An 18,630-nucleotide genomic window follows, 5' to 3' on the forward strand; every position below is an offset into this window, starting at 1 on the left:
CTTTATTAATCGCCGTGGATATTGTCAAGCCGTGAATGGCAACCATTTTGAACATTTAACTTAATTTTTGTTCTTTTTTTATTTGTTACATGAATCGCCTTTTTTCGATAACTGTTGACTTTAGGTAGAGGACATGATGCATGAAACATACGTAGAATTCCACGCGAAATTCAAAGATGAAATAAAAAACAAGGTGCTTTTAATTTATTTTTGAGCAACCCTGTATATACAAACTTCGCGTACAAAAATGCGCAACTTGAAATAAAAATCGACGGGTCCGAGCGTTTTTTTTCGAACACACCCCTGAATTTTAAATGAATTTAGACATAACTTTTGGGATCCACTGCATATATTATTTATATATATATAATTAACAAACCGATCATATTAAAAGGAAATGTTTTTGTAGAGGAATGGCTTAACAATTGTTTCCAATATGGGATGACATGTTTTTACAGCATGACAATATTTTTACACTTAATTATAGCAATAATGAGACAAACGTTTTTAAGTATATTACTCATTTAAGAAACTACACATAGAAAGTGTTTCGTGTGGATATCAGGGTGTTCCTTAAAGACCCGTTATATATATGGTATATATATGTTTTCAAAAATATTATTTGCTCCTTTATTTATTCCATATTATTTCTTTACTTTTAAGTACACGCATCATATCACGATATCATAAGAATGCCAATGCAGAGTAAGGAACTTCATGTTTGTTTATTTAGACAATGTGCATAAATATAGCAACATTCTTGTTTCGCATTTATTTTATCAATTAAATATCGATTTTCAGTAAATGGATTGTTCAATGTTTCTGTATATAGTTATTTTTTTGCAAGAAGCAATTTATCGAGTTTACTGAACTGAGCTTCATATCAGTTTGGGTCTTCTAAATTGCTAAAGTATATTATTTGAAGCTCAAGGGCCCGCACTTTTAAAGCAGTTTTGTGACGGGTAGTATTCGCTTCTGACAATTTTTATAAATTTATGAAATACTTTTTCGTGTTTTTCCTAATTTCTTTGTCTTGTGATAAATGTTTTGCAAGAATCGCGAGAGGGAGTCAACTTAATCTATAACTATATTTAATAGTAGCTATAGTTATATAATATAATTAAACAGGGTTATTGATGTTTCGGCGGTGTAATTTATGGAACATAGCCATGAGCCGGCTCCGACAGCATGGTCGGTATGTACCTGACTAGCAGTCATGTGGCCCTGGGTCCGAGACCATGACTTGACATGGGCGTTTGTGAGGGTTTACTTTTAAGTTCATGTTTATGTTTGAAATATAAAAAAAAATGTGAGTGGCAGAAAATTGGTCCTAGCCAAAAAAAGAAAGCAGAGGTTTTTTTCAAGGTACTTTGTGCTCGGTAAACTAGGGTCGAGCCAACTTAAAATAACTATAAAACTTTCTATCCAAAAAATGCAGAGTACTTTATTTTTAGGTATAATAGGACAAAGATGAAAAATATTGCAGCAAACCAGTCTTATTATTATAAATATTTTTATAAATATCTTTATTTTTATAAATATTTATGCAAGTAGACAAAAAATGAGATACCTAGTCATTTTGTGAATTAATTTTATATTTCACAAAGTTGTGTCAATCACCTCCAGCTAACCTCATTATGATATTTCAAATGGAACCCGCATTGTGTGACACATTATTGAAACTGCATTAAAATGTCTATTTAACAGTGCCAAAAAAAATCGGTTGCCATATAAGCGAATAGTAAGCTAAAATGTATAGTAATAAAAGAGTTTTTTTTACCATGATTTATTACTTAAAAAAGGGGTATTTTTTTTAAGGATTTAATAAGGGTGATTGGTTTTGAAATGAAAGCACGATATATCCAGTAAGGGATTTTAATCATTACAAACGTAACCCAACCCAATTGTTGGGCCGCTTTAATCTACATCAATTGCGTCTGAGAAGATGTGCCTTTATTGTTAAGTTTTTATGTATGTATTTTTGCAATAGAAATGTTTCTTCAATAAATGTGATTATTGTTGGTAATATAATCGATAAAATATATTATCGTGACTTTGATTAGGGCTTACTGCGGTTAGTTGTGTTTAAAACTTAAAATTCTAATTTGTATTGATTAGATTCTATATTGTTGTTGGTTTTTATTTTCGTTTTAGTTAAGTTTAATCAGTAACCAATTTTCTATTATTCTTTAAATTTTCTGTTGGAACTAAAGTCTTAAATAAATAATTATTTCTTTCCTTCTTTTAGTGGCGTTTTCTTTACAAGACTATAACATTTATTACAGTTATATTATTTCAGGTGACGGTGCCGGGGTCGGTAAAGGCCGAACAATCGCAGGAATTATATTTGAGAATTACGTTAAAGGTAGAAAAAGAGCCATTTGGGTTTCAGTATCCAACGATTTAAAATATGACGCCGAACGGGATCTCCGAGATATTGGAGCGGGAAAAGTGGAAGTACATGCGCTTAATAAACTAAAGGTAACTGTTTATACATTTTTTGTCTGTTTTATATATTATATATTTAATAATAAATTGTGCGAATCATCATAATCCGACGTCATGAGCGACACTATAAAAATTTCGAATCTTTCTTATATTTCGTCCTCGTTCCCTAAATAAGAGAACAACGTAGTCTCTCTACTCATGTTATACACAACGAATTTATCCTGCGAATATAACGTTATCCTAGTGTTGACCTTGATAGTGATGACTATATGCTGTACAAGATATTATTAATTAAAAAATAAATGTATAAAAAATTGCAATCGAGTAGTGAAGGCCTGCGTTCCATGGTCTATTTCAAGGTCGACACAGGAACAACGGAATGTTGTTTTAACAAGGTATGATGATGGTGTGGTCTGCATACGGCCAATTTTGCCAGTGTGCCAATTTTCTATTTTCTTATTAATTAGTAAAAAAAAGAAAATGGTTCTCTGAAGACAAAATAATATACTTAAGAACGATGAAAGCAACATATTGAACAATTGTAAATGATTATGGTATTATGACAATAATGACATAATAATTTACAATTAATAAATAATATGACAATAATATGCTAATTATGACAATAATTATGGTTAATGATTTAAAAAGTTATTCATAATAAGTTTTTAAAATATTGCAGCATGTTTACATAGAAATAAGTTACAATACATTATTTTTGTTTAGATTTAAAGACTTTTAAATCTAAACATTTAAAACTTTTTTTATTAACTCCTCCACTAAAATCCAAGCTCTTCTTTCTTTCCTTTATTGCCAATGTTTCGGCCTATATTCGCCTTCTTCAGAGCACTTAGCATATATGGTTTCAAGATGTTGTGAGTTTTAACTATTGAAGTGCTTCTAATATCCTGGAGATATCCCATCCTGTGCAGTTCTTTTGTCAATGTGATCCAGAAATTAATTGATTTTGTGTTTAATTTTGCTAACTTTTAAGGGTTAAGTTGAAAAAGTGGTCGGGATGCCACTGATTGTCGTAAAATATTATGACATATTTTTCAAAGGTTTAATTGAAAATGTCATATTTAAATCATAGTATACATATTATGGTAAACTTTACCATAATTGTTGTGAATTTTCCCAAAAAAATAATATAGCATATTTTACATAGACTAATATTATTGAGTAATTTTCATTCTCTAATTGGTTAGGAAACTATTGTTTCAAAATATTAGGATATATTTACAAAGGAGTAATAATAAGAAAGTCACATAAAAATGTTATAAACATAAAGTTTTCTAAAATATTATGGCATATTTTAGATTTACAACCACAAGATTTACACCCATAAAGCACAGAATGCCCTTAATATCATTCATAAAGATAATAAATATTATACAATAAATATTATAATTGTTCTGGTGCAAATGACATAATATAATACTGTAAAATATTATGACATATTTTACATAACAAAAAGAAAATGGCATACTGGATCTCTAAGATATTATGGGATATTTTAGATCCACAACCACCTAAGATCATTTATAAAAATGATCTCTTTTTAAAATTTGATGGAATCATTGATTTTTTAATCCATTTTTTGCAAAAAACAGAATGGCATAAAATATTATGATCTTTCACGTAAGAAAATGAAGAGTGGCATATTAAATTTTGTAATTTATGATGGTATATTTTACGAGATTTGTTGTTAATTTTCTGAAATGTTATGGCATATTTTAGATCCAGAGCCATTAAAATGCCCCTCCTTACTTAAAAATCATTTATGCAAGTGATTAAAAAGAACCTCTTCTTAAATTTTCTATGGGATAACTAATATTAAATCGTTCTGTTGCAAATTATGGAATAATTTTGTAAAGTATTAGGGTATATTTTACATATAAAAAGCAAGAATGGCATATAAAATTTTGTAATTTATGATACTATATTTTACAAGATTTGTTGTTGGCTGTCTAGAATATTATGGCATATTTTAGATCCACAACCATTAAATGCCCGGTCTTAACATCATTTATGCAAATGATTGATAAAGGATCTTGAAATTTTGCGAATTATTAATTTAATTATATTAAATTAATATTTAGTAATTTTTTTATATTAATTTTGCAAAAATTGTTGTCAGTTTTCTGATATATTATGGCATATTTCAGATCCACAACCACCAAATGCTAACCCTAAATATTAAAAAAGGCAGGTCTAACTTGAAAACTTGTCTGCTTAACTATATTTAAATAAAAAATCTGATTAGAAAGATAGCAATGAAAAGACAAGGGCAGCAGAAATATTGTGTATATATCTTACAATACTTGGTCATTTAAAAAAATATATCATTGGATATTTTAGATCTCCAATTAAAAAATGCCTTTCTTACTTACTCAATAACCTCTTCTTAAAATTCATAAGATAATACATAACATAGTATTATCCCTCTCTTTCTGAGGAGAGCTTAATTTAAAATATAATAAGAAATTTTACAAAGTTTGTTGTTAGTTTGCAAAAACAATTTAATGAGAGGTTTTATATCCACGAGCATCTATAAGATGCCCTCCTTGGATAATAAATATTATACTCCTTTTCATGCAGAAGAGCAGAAATGTACACTCTAGCGCCAAAAATACATACAGAAGGCAAGGTGGTATAGTTCTTGTTCTGAGTCCACCTTCTGTATTTTATTGAATATGCCTTGAAATAATTTCAGACGTTGCCTCAACCCTCAATGAGCAAGTGGCTCAAAGATACCCAAATTCCATGGCATTACAAACCCAGATTGGAGCCGCCCTCTCTGCTCTGTATCAATTAACAATAATTGAAGGGGTTAGAATAAAAAGGGTGCAAGTAACATAGAAACAGTTTTGAGATAATTAGGCTTAAAGTTGTTTTAATATAAAAAAATCCAATAAATATTTTTACTTCCAGTTTTTTTTTAAATATAATACTTAAAATATGGTATTATTAAATTTTTAATATGATATTTAAATAAAAGTGTTTTTAACAAACAAAAGCACTTATACCCTTTTTATTCTAACAACTCAGAGAGGTAGTTTAGTAAAAATTAAAAAAAAATCAAAAATAACATTTAATTTTAATAAACAGTGATTAATATAAACTTAAAACTAATCAGTATCATCATCAGATATTAGAAGTCCCATGTCGTCCCCTTCAGATTTTGATGTATCGTTCGGAAGAACATTATCAGTAACAGCCGATGTAGATGCTCCTGTTTTATTATTTTCCTTTTTTGCACTAACTTTTTTGATTTTTCTTTTTATTTCCATGTGTCAACTCTTGGTAAAACTTATGGTGTCGAGGTGGTATGTACTCCATAAGAGATTGTAAATTCATCCATTTGTCAACGCTGATAGATAAAGATTCGTTATTTAATAATGTGCGGAACATATTTTTCATACGATTACATGGTCGACCAGAAGCCAATGAATCACATTCACACGTACAAAATGGAAAATCATTGTTAAGTGTGCACTTGAAATTAAATGCATATGATTTTGAAGTTTTGGCATAACTAAAGTGACAAATTTGTCTAAAGTTAATTGTTTTCATGTTGGTATCTTTTTTTGGATCACCTATTGCAGCATTGAGATGTTCAAAGGAGTAAAACTGCTCTTTGGTCATTTCCTGTACCAAAAATCGCTTCGAAGATGATTTAATTACGTTGATCCAATCGGAAGGAATAAATACTTGTGGCATTTTTCTTTTGGATTTTTCAATAAGGCCAAAAGACATATCACATTCCATATATGTGTGACCAGGCTCCAAAAATTTATGGTCAATTTCTTCAAGTTGGGTAGCTTTAATCAAAAACATAAATAATTTGCATATGTCTTTATTCTTATTCTGACCACCACATGAGTCGCTATAGGCGATCACCCTTAATGTTTTTTGGAAGAGATTTTATAAAATGCAGTAAACATGACCCTATCTCTTGAGAGCCTCTTGGAACTATATTTTCCGACCAAACATACATATGAGCTTTATTATCTAGTAGAGTATAGATACAAAAATTGTATGTCCATAACTGCCGCAAATAAAATACTTTAGATGTTGCCAAAAGGGGTGTAGGCAAAGATTGTTGCAAATCAAAGCATATAACAATAGTATTTGTAGAAAGTTTATCAGTTCCTATGTCCATTTTTTCATACTCACTGCATTCTCAGCACGTTTTTGAGGGATAACTAACTGCACCTTACTGTTTGAAACTTTGGCTTCATCAGACGAATGTTTTATAATATTTTGATGGCAGTCACAACGAGAGCATGTATCGGAATGTGGGCGGTGAAATCTTAAGTTAAATTCGCTGTTAAAAATAAATCTATAATAGGAAAGCTTTACAGGAGATTTATTTTCTTCATTGCACGCAGTCTTATATAGATCATACATAGTCCTTATGCTTAAGCCCGATGGGAGGTATTTGGTCTGAGAATTTTCTTTTCGAGAATAATGAATTTTGTATCTCTAAAAAATATATTCGTGCTAAAATGTTTATCAACAGACCTATCATTTTGTTTACGTTTTATGTTGACTTTTTTGATGCATGATGATAAATATGCGGTTTGATGGTCATATGATGGCAGGTTACAATATGCAGAAAAAAGTTCAATTTTGATATCAGAAGAAAAAAGGGGAGGGGGGGGATCTTATGTGGAATTATTGAGTAATGTTAGCAGCCTGCTTTTGGACTTTCATCATACCATAATACATATAGATATATTAATATTGGATTTCCGCAAAGAATTGAAAGAGACTCTAGCAAATGTATGCAGAGAAATGGTTGTTTTGGAACATCCTTGAAGAGTAACAGGAGATATAATAAGATATCTGGTTTGGTTTTTAATGCATGCTTAACCCACGTATTATTTTCGACAAAATTCAATTCCCTCTTAGTCGCTCCAGCAGAGCTCCTGCGAAATTATCGGGTCCTTGGAACAAGATCATGGTTGTCAAGAGGATGGGCAATGTTTCAAATTAATACAATATGTTCCAATAGTTGATCTACAAACTTTTTTGCCAATATAGAAAGGGACTCAAGATTAAGCACATTTGTAAAACACATAATTAGTTTATGTATGCCCAGCTTTTTGGGTATTTGTCTAGTTACTAGAAAAACACTTGTAGTTTTGAAACAATCTAACGGAAATTCCCTTTTACATAGTAATCTCTGATACTAGTCACACATAAAATATAGCTTAATTTGCTTATATTTTTTCCAAGTAGAGATTTTTGTTTGTAATTATGGCAAATCTCATGAGTTTTGATCGTTAGAAGAATCGATCGGGGATCGTTGGATAAATAATTTATAATTGAGAAAAGCATTTTTTAGTTTAAAATGCTTTGCCAATCTTCTCACTAAGCTGTATTTTCTTGCAAATTATTGCAAACTATTGCATCTCTAAGTGGAATGGAAGATATTTAGTATAACAGAATTATTATGCTCCCTTTGTTATGACAGTGGCCTGAAAGTAAAAATGTGTATTTTTCCTTTTTATACTAATTAAAACATTCACTCAGTCACAATGTTGTTGGTAAAAGAGATTTATTCAGCGTGGCCTTGAGTAAAAGAGATGCCGCGGGAAACAACGGGTTACAATATTTACTACCTATCGATATAATTCTGGTTTATAGCTGTGGAATCAGTTTCACTGTTCAGTGCAGGAAGACTGCTTTTCTGCATCATTTTCAACCAATTTCTGCACTGTGGAGTTTCTGCACCAAGAAGAAAATAGGTTATTCGATTATTAGGTTTATTGTGGGTGGGGCACCTTAATTGTGTCCCTCCACTGCGACCCTAGTTGTGCCTCACTCCTAGGTGTTTATATTTTCCTATTATCAAACTCCTAAATTATCAAACTATTTAAGAGTTTGATAATTTGACTGGGAGATTTTCAAAAGGAGATCAAAGAGATTAAGAAACATTTTCTTATTTCCAAGAATAGAATAACGGAGCATCATATGATTTCCTTAATTTCTATTGGTCGATTATAGCTCAGATTTGTAAGCCTTTATTAGCAGCATACCTTAGAATGAAAACTATTTTTTAAAGTTGCTAAAGGTTTAGTTCTTAAGAGCAATCATCAGCACGTGACTTTGCCCGAAATGGATTTAACGCGCTTTATCGGGAAGGTGAGCATTTGGCAACAGCGCATCGTAAAAGCAAAGCAGAACACTGTTCGTCTCGCAGCAGGCGGGTCAATGTTACCAGAGATTCATCAGGAGGATTCGTGCATTTTTTAGTTTGCATGCGGTTGGACTTTTTTGCGTTTACTAACAAATAATTCGCACGCGTATTTTGGTATTTCAAGACGTTTGATTCAGTAAAGAAAATAACATTTTTATATAAGTTCAATCAAAATATCCTCATGTTCCTCTGGTAATACAGTTTATTCACTATTCAAATTGACAGATTTAATTTATTCATAAAAAATGCTTTTATATAGGAGGGTATTAGTATCACAAATTTAGGGAGAAGGAATGAAATATAAAAATGTTTATAATTTTGTCTCACTCTCAAATGTATGTACCTAAAACAGTTTTTAGTAATTAAGATATAAATAATAAATTAGAGACGTGTGAGTGACTTCCGTCAAAAAAGGGTAGAAGCAACCTTATAGATCGAAAAAAGAAATTATCTCATTTCCAAATATGCCTAACACTATTATATATATATTTATATACAGGGTGTTCATTTGAAAACTTCCCACCACGGATTTATCGAAAACCACTGTTTTTTGCGTTTACTAACAAATAAGTCGCACACTTATTTTGGTATCTCAAGACGTTTGATTCAGTGAAGAAAATAACATTTTTGTATAAGTTCAATCAAAATATCCTCATGTTCCCCTGGTAATACAGTTTATTCACTATTGAAATTGACAGATTTAATTTATTCATAAAAAATGCTTTTATATAGGAGGGTATTAGTATCACAAATTTAGGGAGAAGGAATGAAATATAAAAATGTTTATAATTTTGTCTCACTTTCAAATGTATGTACCTAAAACAGTTTTTAGTAATTATGATATAAATAATAAATTAGAGACGTGTGAGTGACTTCCGTCAAAAAAGGGTAGAAGCAACCCTATAGATCGAAAAAAGAAATTATCTCATTTCCAAATATGCCTAACACTATTATACATATATTTATATACAGGGTGTTCATTTGAAAACCTCCCACCACGGATTTATCGAAAACCACTGTTAAAAAAAAAAATGCCGAAATACGTCAAAAGGTTTGTCAAGGGGGGCAACTTTCTAACCTAAAATTACTTCACCCCCTTCCACCCTCTGCCCCCCAGGATCATCCCGTTAAAAATTTTAAATGGTAATGGGTATCGAGTAATAGCTTGTTTAAAAGGTCTTTCGAAGTCTTTTATTTTGACGTTTGATTTTTTTAAATCGGTCGATTCGTTTTCGGGAAAATTAGAAAAATCTTTGTTTATCTTAATTTGTTTAGATAGAAAACAAAAACATGAAAATATCAGTTTTTATTTCAATAAGGGTTCAAAAACTTGCCCGTTTTTGGCCAAACAATGATATAGGCAATGTTCAAATTTCTGACGGACATTTTCAAAAACATGTTGTGCGATATCATGGCAGCTGTCGATGATGCGTTGACGAAGTTCATCTAAACTTTCAGGTTGGGAAGTAAACACAATAGATTTCAAATGACCCCCTAGAAAAAAAGTCTAAGGGCGTTATATCAGGAGATCTAGCAGGCCATTCTATAGGCCCCCTTCGCCCTATCCATTTATCTAGAAACTCGTCGTCTAGCCATTGCCGAACGGGAAGAACATAGTGAGGAGGAGCGCCGTCTTGCTGGCAATATATTTCAGCCTTATCAAGTATAGGGTTTTCATCATCATTGATTTGGTTTTTAGTGGATTCAGTGATAGGCGGATTGATGGTATTTTCCAACATATCCAAATAAATGTCTCCATTTTTTTCCCATATTAACGGAAATTTATTTCCGTTAATAAATAATGGCCCAATCACTTTATTTCCTAAAATGCCTGCCCATACAATAATTTTTTGAGGGTACTGGGTATGCCCTTCTACAAATTCATTAGGATTTTCATTGCTCCAATATCTACAGTTATGCTTATTAACAAATCCATTTAGATAAAAGGTGCATCAACAAACGCTCGGACACGTCAATTTAGATTACCAGGAGGAAACATTTTCAGAGTATAATACCACCCCGATCTGTCATTCCTTAGCCAGGGTTGAACTATCCTCAAAAATTTATTACTATCTTTAATTTTTTTTATAAATATAATAGTGGGTCGAGTTATAGCTTCTTTGAAAGGTCTTTTGATTCTCTTTACGGCTATACCTAGTTTAAAGGACTTTACTTTAGCGGTTCTCAATCTCAAACTATTGACTATTTTAACATTTAATGCAGTTTTTCCAGTTTTTTAGAAAATAATGGCAATTCTTTGTCAAACAATTAATTTATAACAATCATACAGAAACACTAGTTCAACAAATGCTGAAAATGGCCACCGTTAACTTCTATGCAATAATACAGATTTTGTTCAAATCGACGTCGCACATTTCGTAGCATATCAGGAGTTATCTGTTGGCATTCAAATGTAATCCTTTCGCGCAATTCTTCTATTGAAGCTGGTTGGGTAGCATAGATTTTACTCTTTAGGTGACCACACAGAAAAAAATCCAGAGGTCAGGCAACCGCACGGCCCATTAAACAGAGCCTCTCCGTCCAATCCAGCGACCAGGATAGTTCTCATTTAAATAATTGCGGACAGCTATTACCTATTGAGGGGGTGCACTATCCTGCTGAAACGGGACCGTCGACAGTCTATCGGGCCGGAGACTGGTTGGCGTGACGTCACGTTAGTGGCCGTGTATTGCAGCTTTGCCCCGTTTAATTTACACACCGAGCGACGTCGAAAATATATTTAAATTTAAATATCTCGGAAACAATTACTCGTAGTAAGTTAAAGTAAAAATTATTAGACATGGAATATTTTTAGCCATAAATTTAAAAAGTTACTTTTTATTTTTAAGCCTTACAGTAAGTAAAAAAAATATCTACAATTTTTAACTGCTAATTATTTCAAGAAAATGAACATACGAGGCATGTCCAGAAAGTAAGTGTACTGAGCCTGTCACGGCGGTAGGGAATTGTTTTTCCACATGTTGGCTGCACTGCCGCATAGCGTGATTTCTCCCCTCCACAACAAGACCGCTTCGAGGTCAGTACGTTGAGAACTATAGACGCAGCAACACGTTTAGTGAGAAATGTCAATCCAATCTCCCGCCAAGTGTGAAATACGCGGCGTTATCCGTTATCTCGTTTGGAAGGGATTAACTCCGGTTGAGGTTTGTAATGAGGTACAAACTGCATGGTGATAAAGCTATGAATCGTACAAGTGTGTTCAAGTGGTGTCGCGAGTTTAAAAATGGTCGTACATCTGTGCATGATGATCAGAGGAGCGGAAGGCCTTCAATTGTGACTGAAGAAATTTTGGAAAAAATCGAAAATGCGATCCGTGACGATCGCAGATTGACCGTGGATGAATTTTCTGCAATGTTTCCACAAATCTCGAGATCTCTGGTACACGAAATCATCACAGAAACCCTCGGATATCGGAAACTGTCGGCGAGGTGGGTCCCAAAACAGCTGACAGACCAACACAAATTGAATAGAGTTGAGGCCGGGCAAGAGTTTTTGAGACGCTACACACTGCATGGCGATGCATTTCTCCGCTCCATCGTTACTGGAGATGAAACTTGGGTTGCCCACTACACACCAGAAACCAAAAGGCAGTCTCAACAATGGCGTCACACCTCTTCACCCTCTGCCAAAAAGTTCAAAACGACAATTTCATCCAAGAAAATCATGGCATCCGTGTTTTGGGACTGTCAAGGCATAATTCTTATTGAATATTTGCCTCAAGGGGAGACCATCAACGCTGCAAGATACTGTCAGACCCTAAGAAAATTACGGAGGGCAATTCAGAACAAGAGGAGAGGCATGCTGACAAAGGGAGTCTGCCTGCTGCACGACAATGCCAGACCACACACAGCTAACGCCACGAAAAACCTGCTCGCCTCGTTTAAATGGGATCCTGCGCATCCCCCGACCTAGCACCGTCAGATTACTACCTCTTTACCTCCCTGAAGCTGCACATGGGTGGAAAAAAGTTTTCAACTGACCAGGAGGTGAAGGAGGAGGTGGAGAAGTGGACGAAGGGATTGGCGAGAAACTACTTCGAGGAGGGCATCAAAAAACTGATACCCCGGTACACCACCTGCATTGAGAGGAATGGTGACTATGTCGAAAAATAGTTTAGATATGTACTAATGTAAACAGATATTTTTTTTGTTCAAATAAAAAAATTTATAACCTATAAAAATTTAGTACACTTATTTTCTGGACATGCCTCGTAATATCGCACTATTATTTATTAGACACGTTTTATTTCAAATAATATATGTATTTTCCGGAAAAAAAAACTTAACACAAACCTATTAAAAGTCTTTGTACAAAAACAAAAATATATAGGTAACAAAAAAATAATTTATAAATATACTTAATTAATATCTAAACAAAAATAATTACCTACAAAAAATAAATTTAAAAAAAATTTAAATTCGTCAAGTGAAAAGGTGGGTAAATTAGTCATAAAACAAAAAACAAATTAAAAAATACCAAATTAAGGATTATTGGCCTTTCCAATACATTTTCGAATTATCTTTTTTTTTTCTAACTTCGGATTTTCCAGACAACTTTCCCAACTTTCTCTTTTTTTTTAATAAATTTTCTTCGATAATATTATTTTTGGGCTTGTTATAACTATTTAAAAGCATATTTGAAAAGGTGTTATACATTTTTCACTAAGTGTTGATAAGTTCTTACCACAGTCACAATTGTATTTATCCATTTCAAAATTTGCTACATCCAGTTTTTTTAACGCAAATGTTTAAAAAAAAAAAATTTTTAAATTTTGTGGGAAAATTTAGTGAAATTAAAAATTTTTTTTTTCTTATCTTTCAGAAATAATAATTTACGTGTAGTTATAATATTATTATATTATTAAAATAATCTTTGGCATACTTGAGTCATATCTTAAATCATTATCAGATATGCTTATTTCGTTATACAACAAAGAATCATCAAATGTATTAATAATAGTATTAGTAGTGGTACTGTTAATCACTGATGCTTTGAATGTTGAAGTATCGGTTGTAGTTAAAAACTCTTTCAAAAACGAATTTTCCATTTGGGCCCCAAAACGCTCACTGTGCAGTATTATTGCAATAGTAATATTTAAAAAGCGAGGCGCGATTCCCGCCGGCCACTAGTGTGACGCAATCATTGTGGAGGGGATACAGTCTCCGGCCCGATGGACTGTCGACGGTCCCGGCTGAAACATCAACTCGTCTTCAATGTATTGATTGTTATTGTCATTTTCAATCAGGTTTGTGATTGCCAAATCGATAGTATAATATATATATGTATGTACTTCGTGATAAATATGTGCATTGTGGTCCGACCTATAACGGCAATTATGACAGTTTACAGTGTCGTTTAAGAAGAACGAGATTCTTTATTATTGTATTATTATTCTGTATTATATATATATATATAAATCTGTATTATTGCATGGCCATCGTTATAGGCCATTTTCAGTATTTGTTGGACTAGTGTTTATGTATGATTGTTATAAATTAATAGTTCGATAAAGAATTGCGATTTAATACTGTTTTTCCAAACACCCAACATTTAATACAGGTTTTCCAATAAACTATTTAAAATGTTAAAATAGTAAATAGTTTGAGAACCGCTGAAGTAAAATCCTTTAAATTAGGTGTAGCCGTAAAGAAAATCAAAAGATCTCTCAAACAAGGTATAACTCAACCCACTATTCCATTAAAAATGTTTGAGGTTAGTTCCACCCTGGCTAAGGGATGACAGATGGGGGTGGTATTATACTCTGAAAATGTTTCCTCCTGGTAATCTAAATTGACGTGCCGAGCGTTTTCTTTTTAAAATCATTACGAGCCCGACATGGCCGCCGTTTCGTTTGCGTTTAGCCACCCTGTATATACAGCTCTCGTCAAAGAGAAATAAAAAATAAATAAATATTAATTTCTTTTAATGTGAATCACCTTTAAATATGCCTACTTAAACAGTTCTAAGCAATCAGAATACAAAAAATAAATTATGACATACGCATGAGCTTCATCAAAGGGGCATAAAATAAACCCCAAAGTTCAATTAATTAAAAAAAAATTTGTGTCTCAGTTTTCAACTCGTTACATTAGCCTACACTTATTTTTTATGTTTATGGATGTTGTGTGTACGTATAATGACGTAGGTACATGTTTTAGAACAAGCTGTATAAGACAATATTAAATAGTTATGTAAGTAAGTATACAAAAATGAAAATTTTAATATAACGAAGTGGTATATTCTAATGAAAATCGAAAAACCAAACAAATGTAATACAAAAATTGTCATTTACAGCTCAAGTTCTAGATGGGTTTCGAATTTCCATGCCTCTATTATGCCTGGGATCTATGATTTCAGGCAGTAGACATTTAAAATAAAAAATCTTTAATTTTTCTATCATTTTCTCTTTCCAAAATGGATCATTTATTTTCATTTATATATAAATAGTAAAAGCAATGTGGCATTCTTATTCCATATTTGCAGCCATTCTAGGCCTAAACTGATCCTTTTTTGGCTTCCTACTTTTTCGTTTAGAATAATAAACTTTTGACTTTCCTTCTTTTCTTTTTCCCATTTTTTAAAAATAAACATTAAAAACTTAATAGTATAAAGAACAACGTGCAGAAAATTGGAACACCTTCGCAATAAAATACTTCTAAGTGAAATCCCAATCAATATTTAAATTTTATATAATATTCAACTGCTGTTGACCAGTAGCCAAATTCCGTCGTTTGCACAGATCGAGCCGAACAAGCGTCGCGCGTTTCTTGATTTGATTCATCCTAGCCCGGCCGTACGTTGTTGCCATATGATACTAAACTTATCGGCGGTTCAAGAAATTATAAGAAAAATGCCTGAATTTTGTATTTCCATTCTCAAAGGTTTATCAATAATTCTTTGAAATGGTTTTTTAATATAATGTTTCTAAAATCGATGTATCTAGAGATGTATGGAAAGATTTATTTATCTTTTTGGTTTTTAAATAAAGAATCAACATTTTAGAAATTAAAAAAACTGCCACCTATCAACTCTTGACAAAAATATGTACATTTCATTAGTGAAAACCGCATTAAAAAATATTGTAAAATAAAAAAGTTATCCTGGAAACAGAAATTTATGGGTCAATAATCCCCTTAAGACTCTTTTGCGAAAATTAAAAATTAAATTATTATTTATTAATAAGATTAAAGAATTAAGATTTCTTCAAAGGGATCATGTGATCAGGTTGAATTATTTGCAAGTGTTGGTTATGGCATCAGTATATTAGAGCAGATTTCTTATAAATCCGCATGTTATTAGATTTTGCCTCTGCTCAGAGGAATCTAGGTTTTTTCCCTTTTAAGATTGAAGACTTTCAATCTTTAAAATAATTACTCAAAGTCGTAAAACTTTTGGTCCAGGTAAAATACAGTTAAATCTTTAGTCGCCATTTTAAAAAAGAAGATGAGAATATAGAAACTACAAAAGCTGTATGAAAATCTGTGTCACAACACAAACAAGGGAAGTAAAATTGTTTTTATTTTTTTAAGCGAATTTTTGGACGAAAAAACAAACAAGAAATCAAATTCGCTAAAAAGTAATTGAGGATTTTAAAAATAATGTTTGTTTTAAGAAAAAGCAGTGGCGTAATATTTTTTTCACTAAAAATATTTAATAGAAGACCTGTAGGGACGCCAGTGGCAGAGAAATTTTTTTTTCTACATCAAAAAATGCGTCTTGATGCATAGAATACATGTACTGAATTTCATAAAAATGTCTTATAAATATTGTTTAAGTTATTAATAAAAAACTTTTTTTTTTTTTTTGAAAACTTTAACACGCTGTATCTCAAAAGTTAAGACGTTTAGAGTATATGAGTTTTGATGTAACAAAAAATGGAAACGATGTTTTTCCGTAAAAAATATAATTTTATTAAAAAAAAATCAAAGTTGAAAAACAAAACGAATGACTTTACTCTGCGGCGGTACAATCAATTCTAAAAAACTATATTAAGCTTAATTTCCAAATATACCAAAACTGCTGCATATAACAATTTTAAGAGCGCGAGATAACGATTTTCAGAACTGTGATCCGGCTTCGCTGGTGGTAGCATGACGTAACACCTCCCTCCTGAGAAGATGGCCATGGGGTTGCTCGTGGTCTCCTTGTCACCTGAGTAGCTTCGCAGTTTCCATGTTGATGGGTGCATTTTTCAGCCCAAAGGGCATCCTTGTAAATTCAAAATGCCCTTGTTCGGTCGAGAAGGCATTTTTTTTTATATCGGGAATATTCATTTGTATTTGATGGAAACCTGATGCAAGGTCGATAGAGGAGAAAAATTTTGATTTATTTAATAGGTCAAAAATATCATTAATATTGGGTATTGGATATTTGTCATCTATGGTAATAGCATTTAGTTTTCGGTAATCTATTACCACGCGCCATTTTTGAATATTGTCATTACCTAATTTTTTTGGTACTATCCAGATGGGAGAATTCCATGGTGATATTGAATTTCTAATAAATCCCTGATCGAGTAGTTTTTTTTATTTGAGTTTTAACTTCCTATTTTTGAGCATGGGGGTAGCGATAGTTTTTGGAAAAAATAGGGTTTTCGTGAATTGTTCTTATGCAATGCTTAATTTTATTACTAAAGGTTAATGACTTAACTTTATCCAGAAAAACATCGGAATATTTTAGACACAACTCTTTAATTTTATTTTGTTAACTCAGAGTTTAAATGATTTACTAAAAGGTTTTGGCAATTTTGAAATCTAACTTGTGAGACATGATGAATTTCTGCGGGTTGCTTCTTATTTTGGATTGAGAATAATGGAAATTTTTCACCATTCACAATTAAATGAGGAGATTGGAAATCTAAATTACATTTATTAACACTAAGAAAATCTAATCCTTAAATACCATTAAAAGGAGAATTTATGTCACATATGTAGAATTTTTGAAGTTTTGAAAACATAGAAAAATTTATGCTATGCTATGAGAAATTGTAGTGGGAAGTTCGTTTATTCCAAATATTTGGAAATTTTCAGGGGTTAGCTTATAAATTTTAAAAAATCAAGGGGTTTTAAAATTGAAATTGCTGCGCCAGAGTCAACAAGTAACTTTATATTTAAGGGTTTTACATGAATATAAAGTAGTAATTCATTATTTAATTGGAAAATTTGAGTTTTGTTAAAGGGGAATCTTTGTTCATCACACAATTTTCGGATAAAAAATCCTGATCGATTTTTAGTTCAATTTCGTCGTTGTGTTCAGTGTTTAAAGTTGAGTTAACAGAGATTTGAGGTTTTAAATTGTTATAGCACGTTTCAGCCTTATGCCCAAATTTATTACAAACTCTACATTTAGGAATTGTTATTTTTAAAGGCGTTCTTTGACCCGCTTGAGATTCAGTATGAGGCCTCGTTGCTCTAAAAGTTGCATCATTTTGGTTACTAATAGTTAATTTAGAGAACTGCGCGTTTGTTTGCTTGAAAAATTGTTGGTTTTGATAATCGATTATTAATTGCTTGACTTCTACTATTGAATTCGGTTTCAAAGATCTTTAGGTTTGTGACAATGGATCTTTTAGACCGGTAATGCTTGTTAATAGTGCTGATTTATTATGAAAGTTGGTTAAGCATTTCTTTTCAACATCATTAAGACTTATGTCATATTTTATAACCTTATGAATTCTGATTAATTGATTTTCGACTCGTTCTACGAAATTTATTGGTTGCTCATTAACATTTTGCTTAAAATGGCATAATTCAAAATTCAAGCAATGAATATCCAAAATTTCACCGTACTGCTCCAAGAGTGCAATTTTAATACTAACCCAAGAGTTAAATTCCCTTGATCCAATAAATTCTAAAGCTGGACCTTCCAAACGGCTTTTTACAAAAAAAGGAAAAATGTCAATTTCATTTTGATTAAATTTTGACAAAACAAAATCAACTGTGTCAATGAAATTA

The 18,630-nt window shown here is 31.8% G+C and overlaps 1 protein-coding gene across 3 annotated transcripts in view; it reads left to right on the plus strand.

Annotated features, from left to right (window-relative positions):
• The window catches only part of LOC126748895 (protein strawberry notch), a 197,884-nt gene that overhangs the window by 31,657 nt on the left and 147,597 nt on the right, over positions 1–18,630 (plus strand). For all 3 annotated transcript variants that reach the window (XM_050458439.1, XM_050458431.1, XM_050458448.1), the window contains one exon: positions 2,300–2,481. In XM_050458439.1, the coding sequence (XP_050314396.1) occupies positions 2,300–2,481 (182 nt within the window). The remainder of the gene's footprint in view (positions 1–2,299; positions 2,482–18,630) is intronic.

This window comes from Anthonomus grandis, chromosome 2 (assembly GCF_022605725.1).
Source record: "Anthonomus grandis grandis chromosome 2, icAntGran1.3, whole genome shotgun sequence".
In the NCBI taxonomy this organism is placed as follows: Eukaryota; Metazoa; Arthropoda; class Insecta; order Coleoptera; family Curculionidae; genus Anthonomus; species Anthonomus grandis.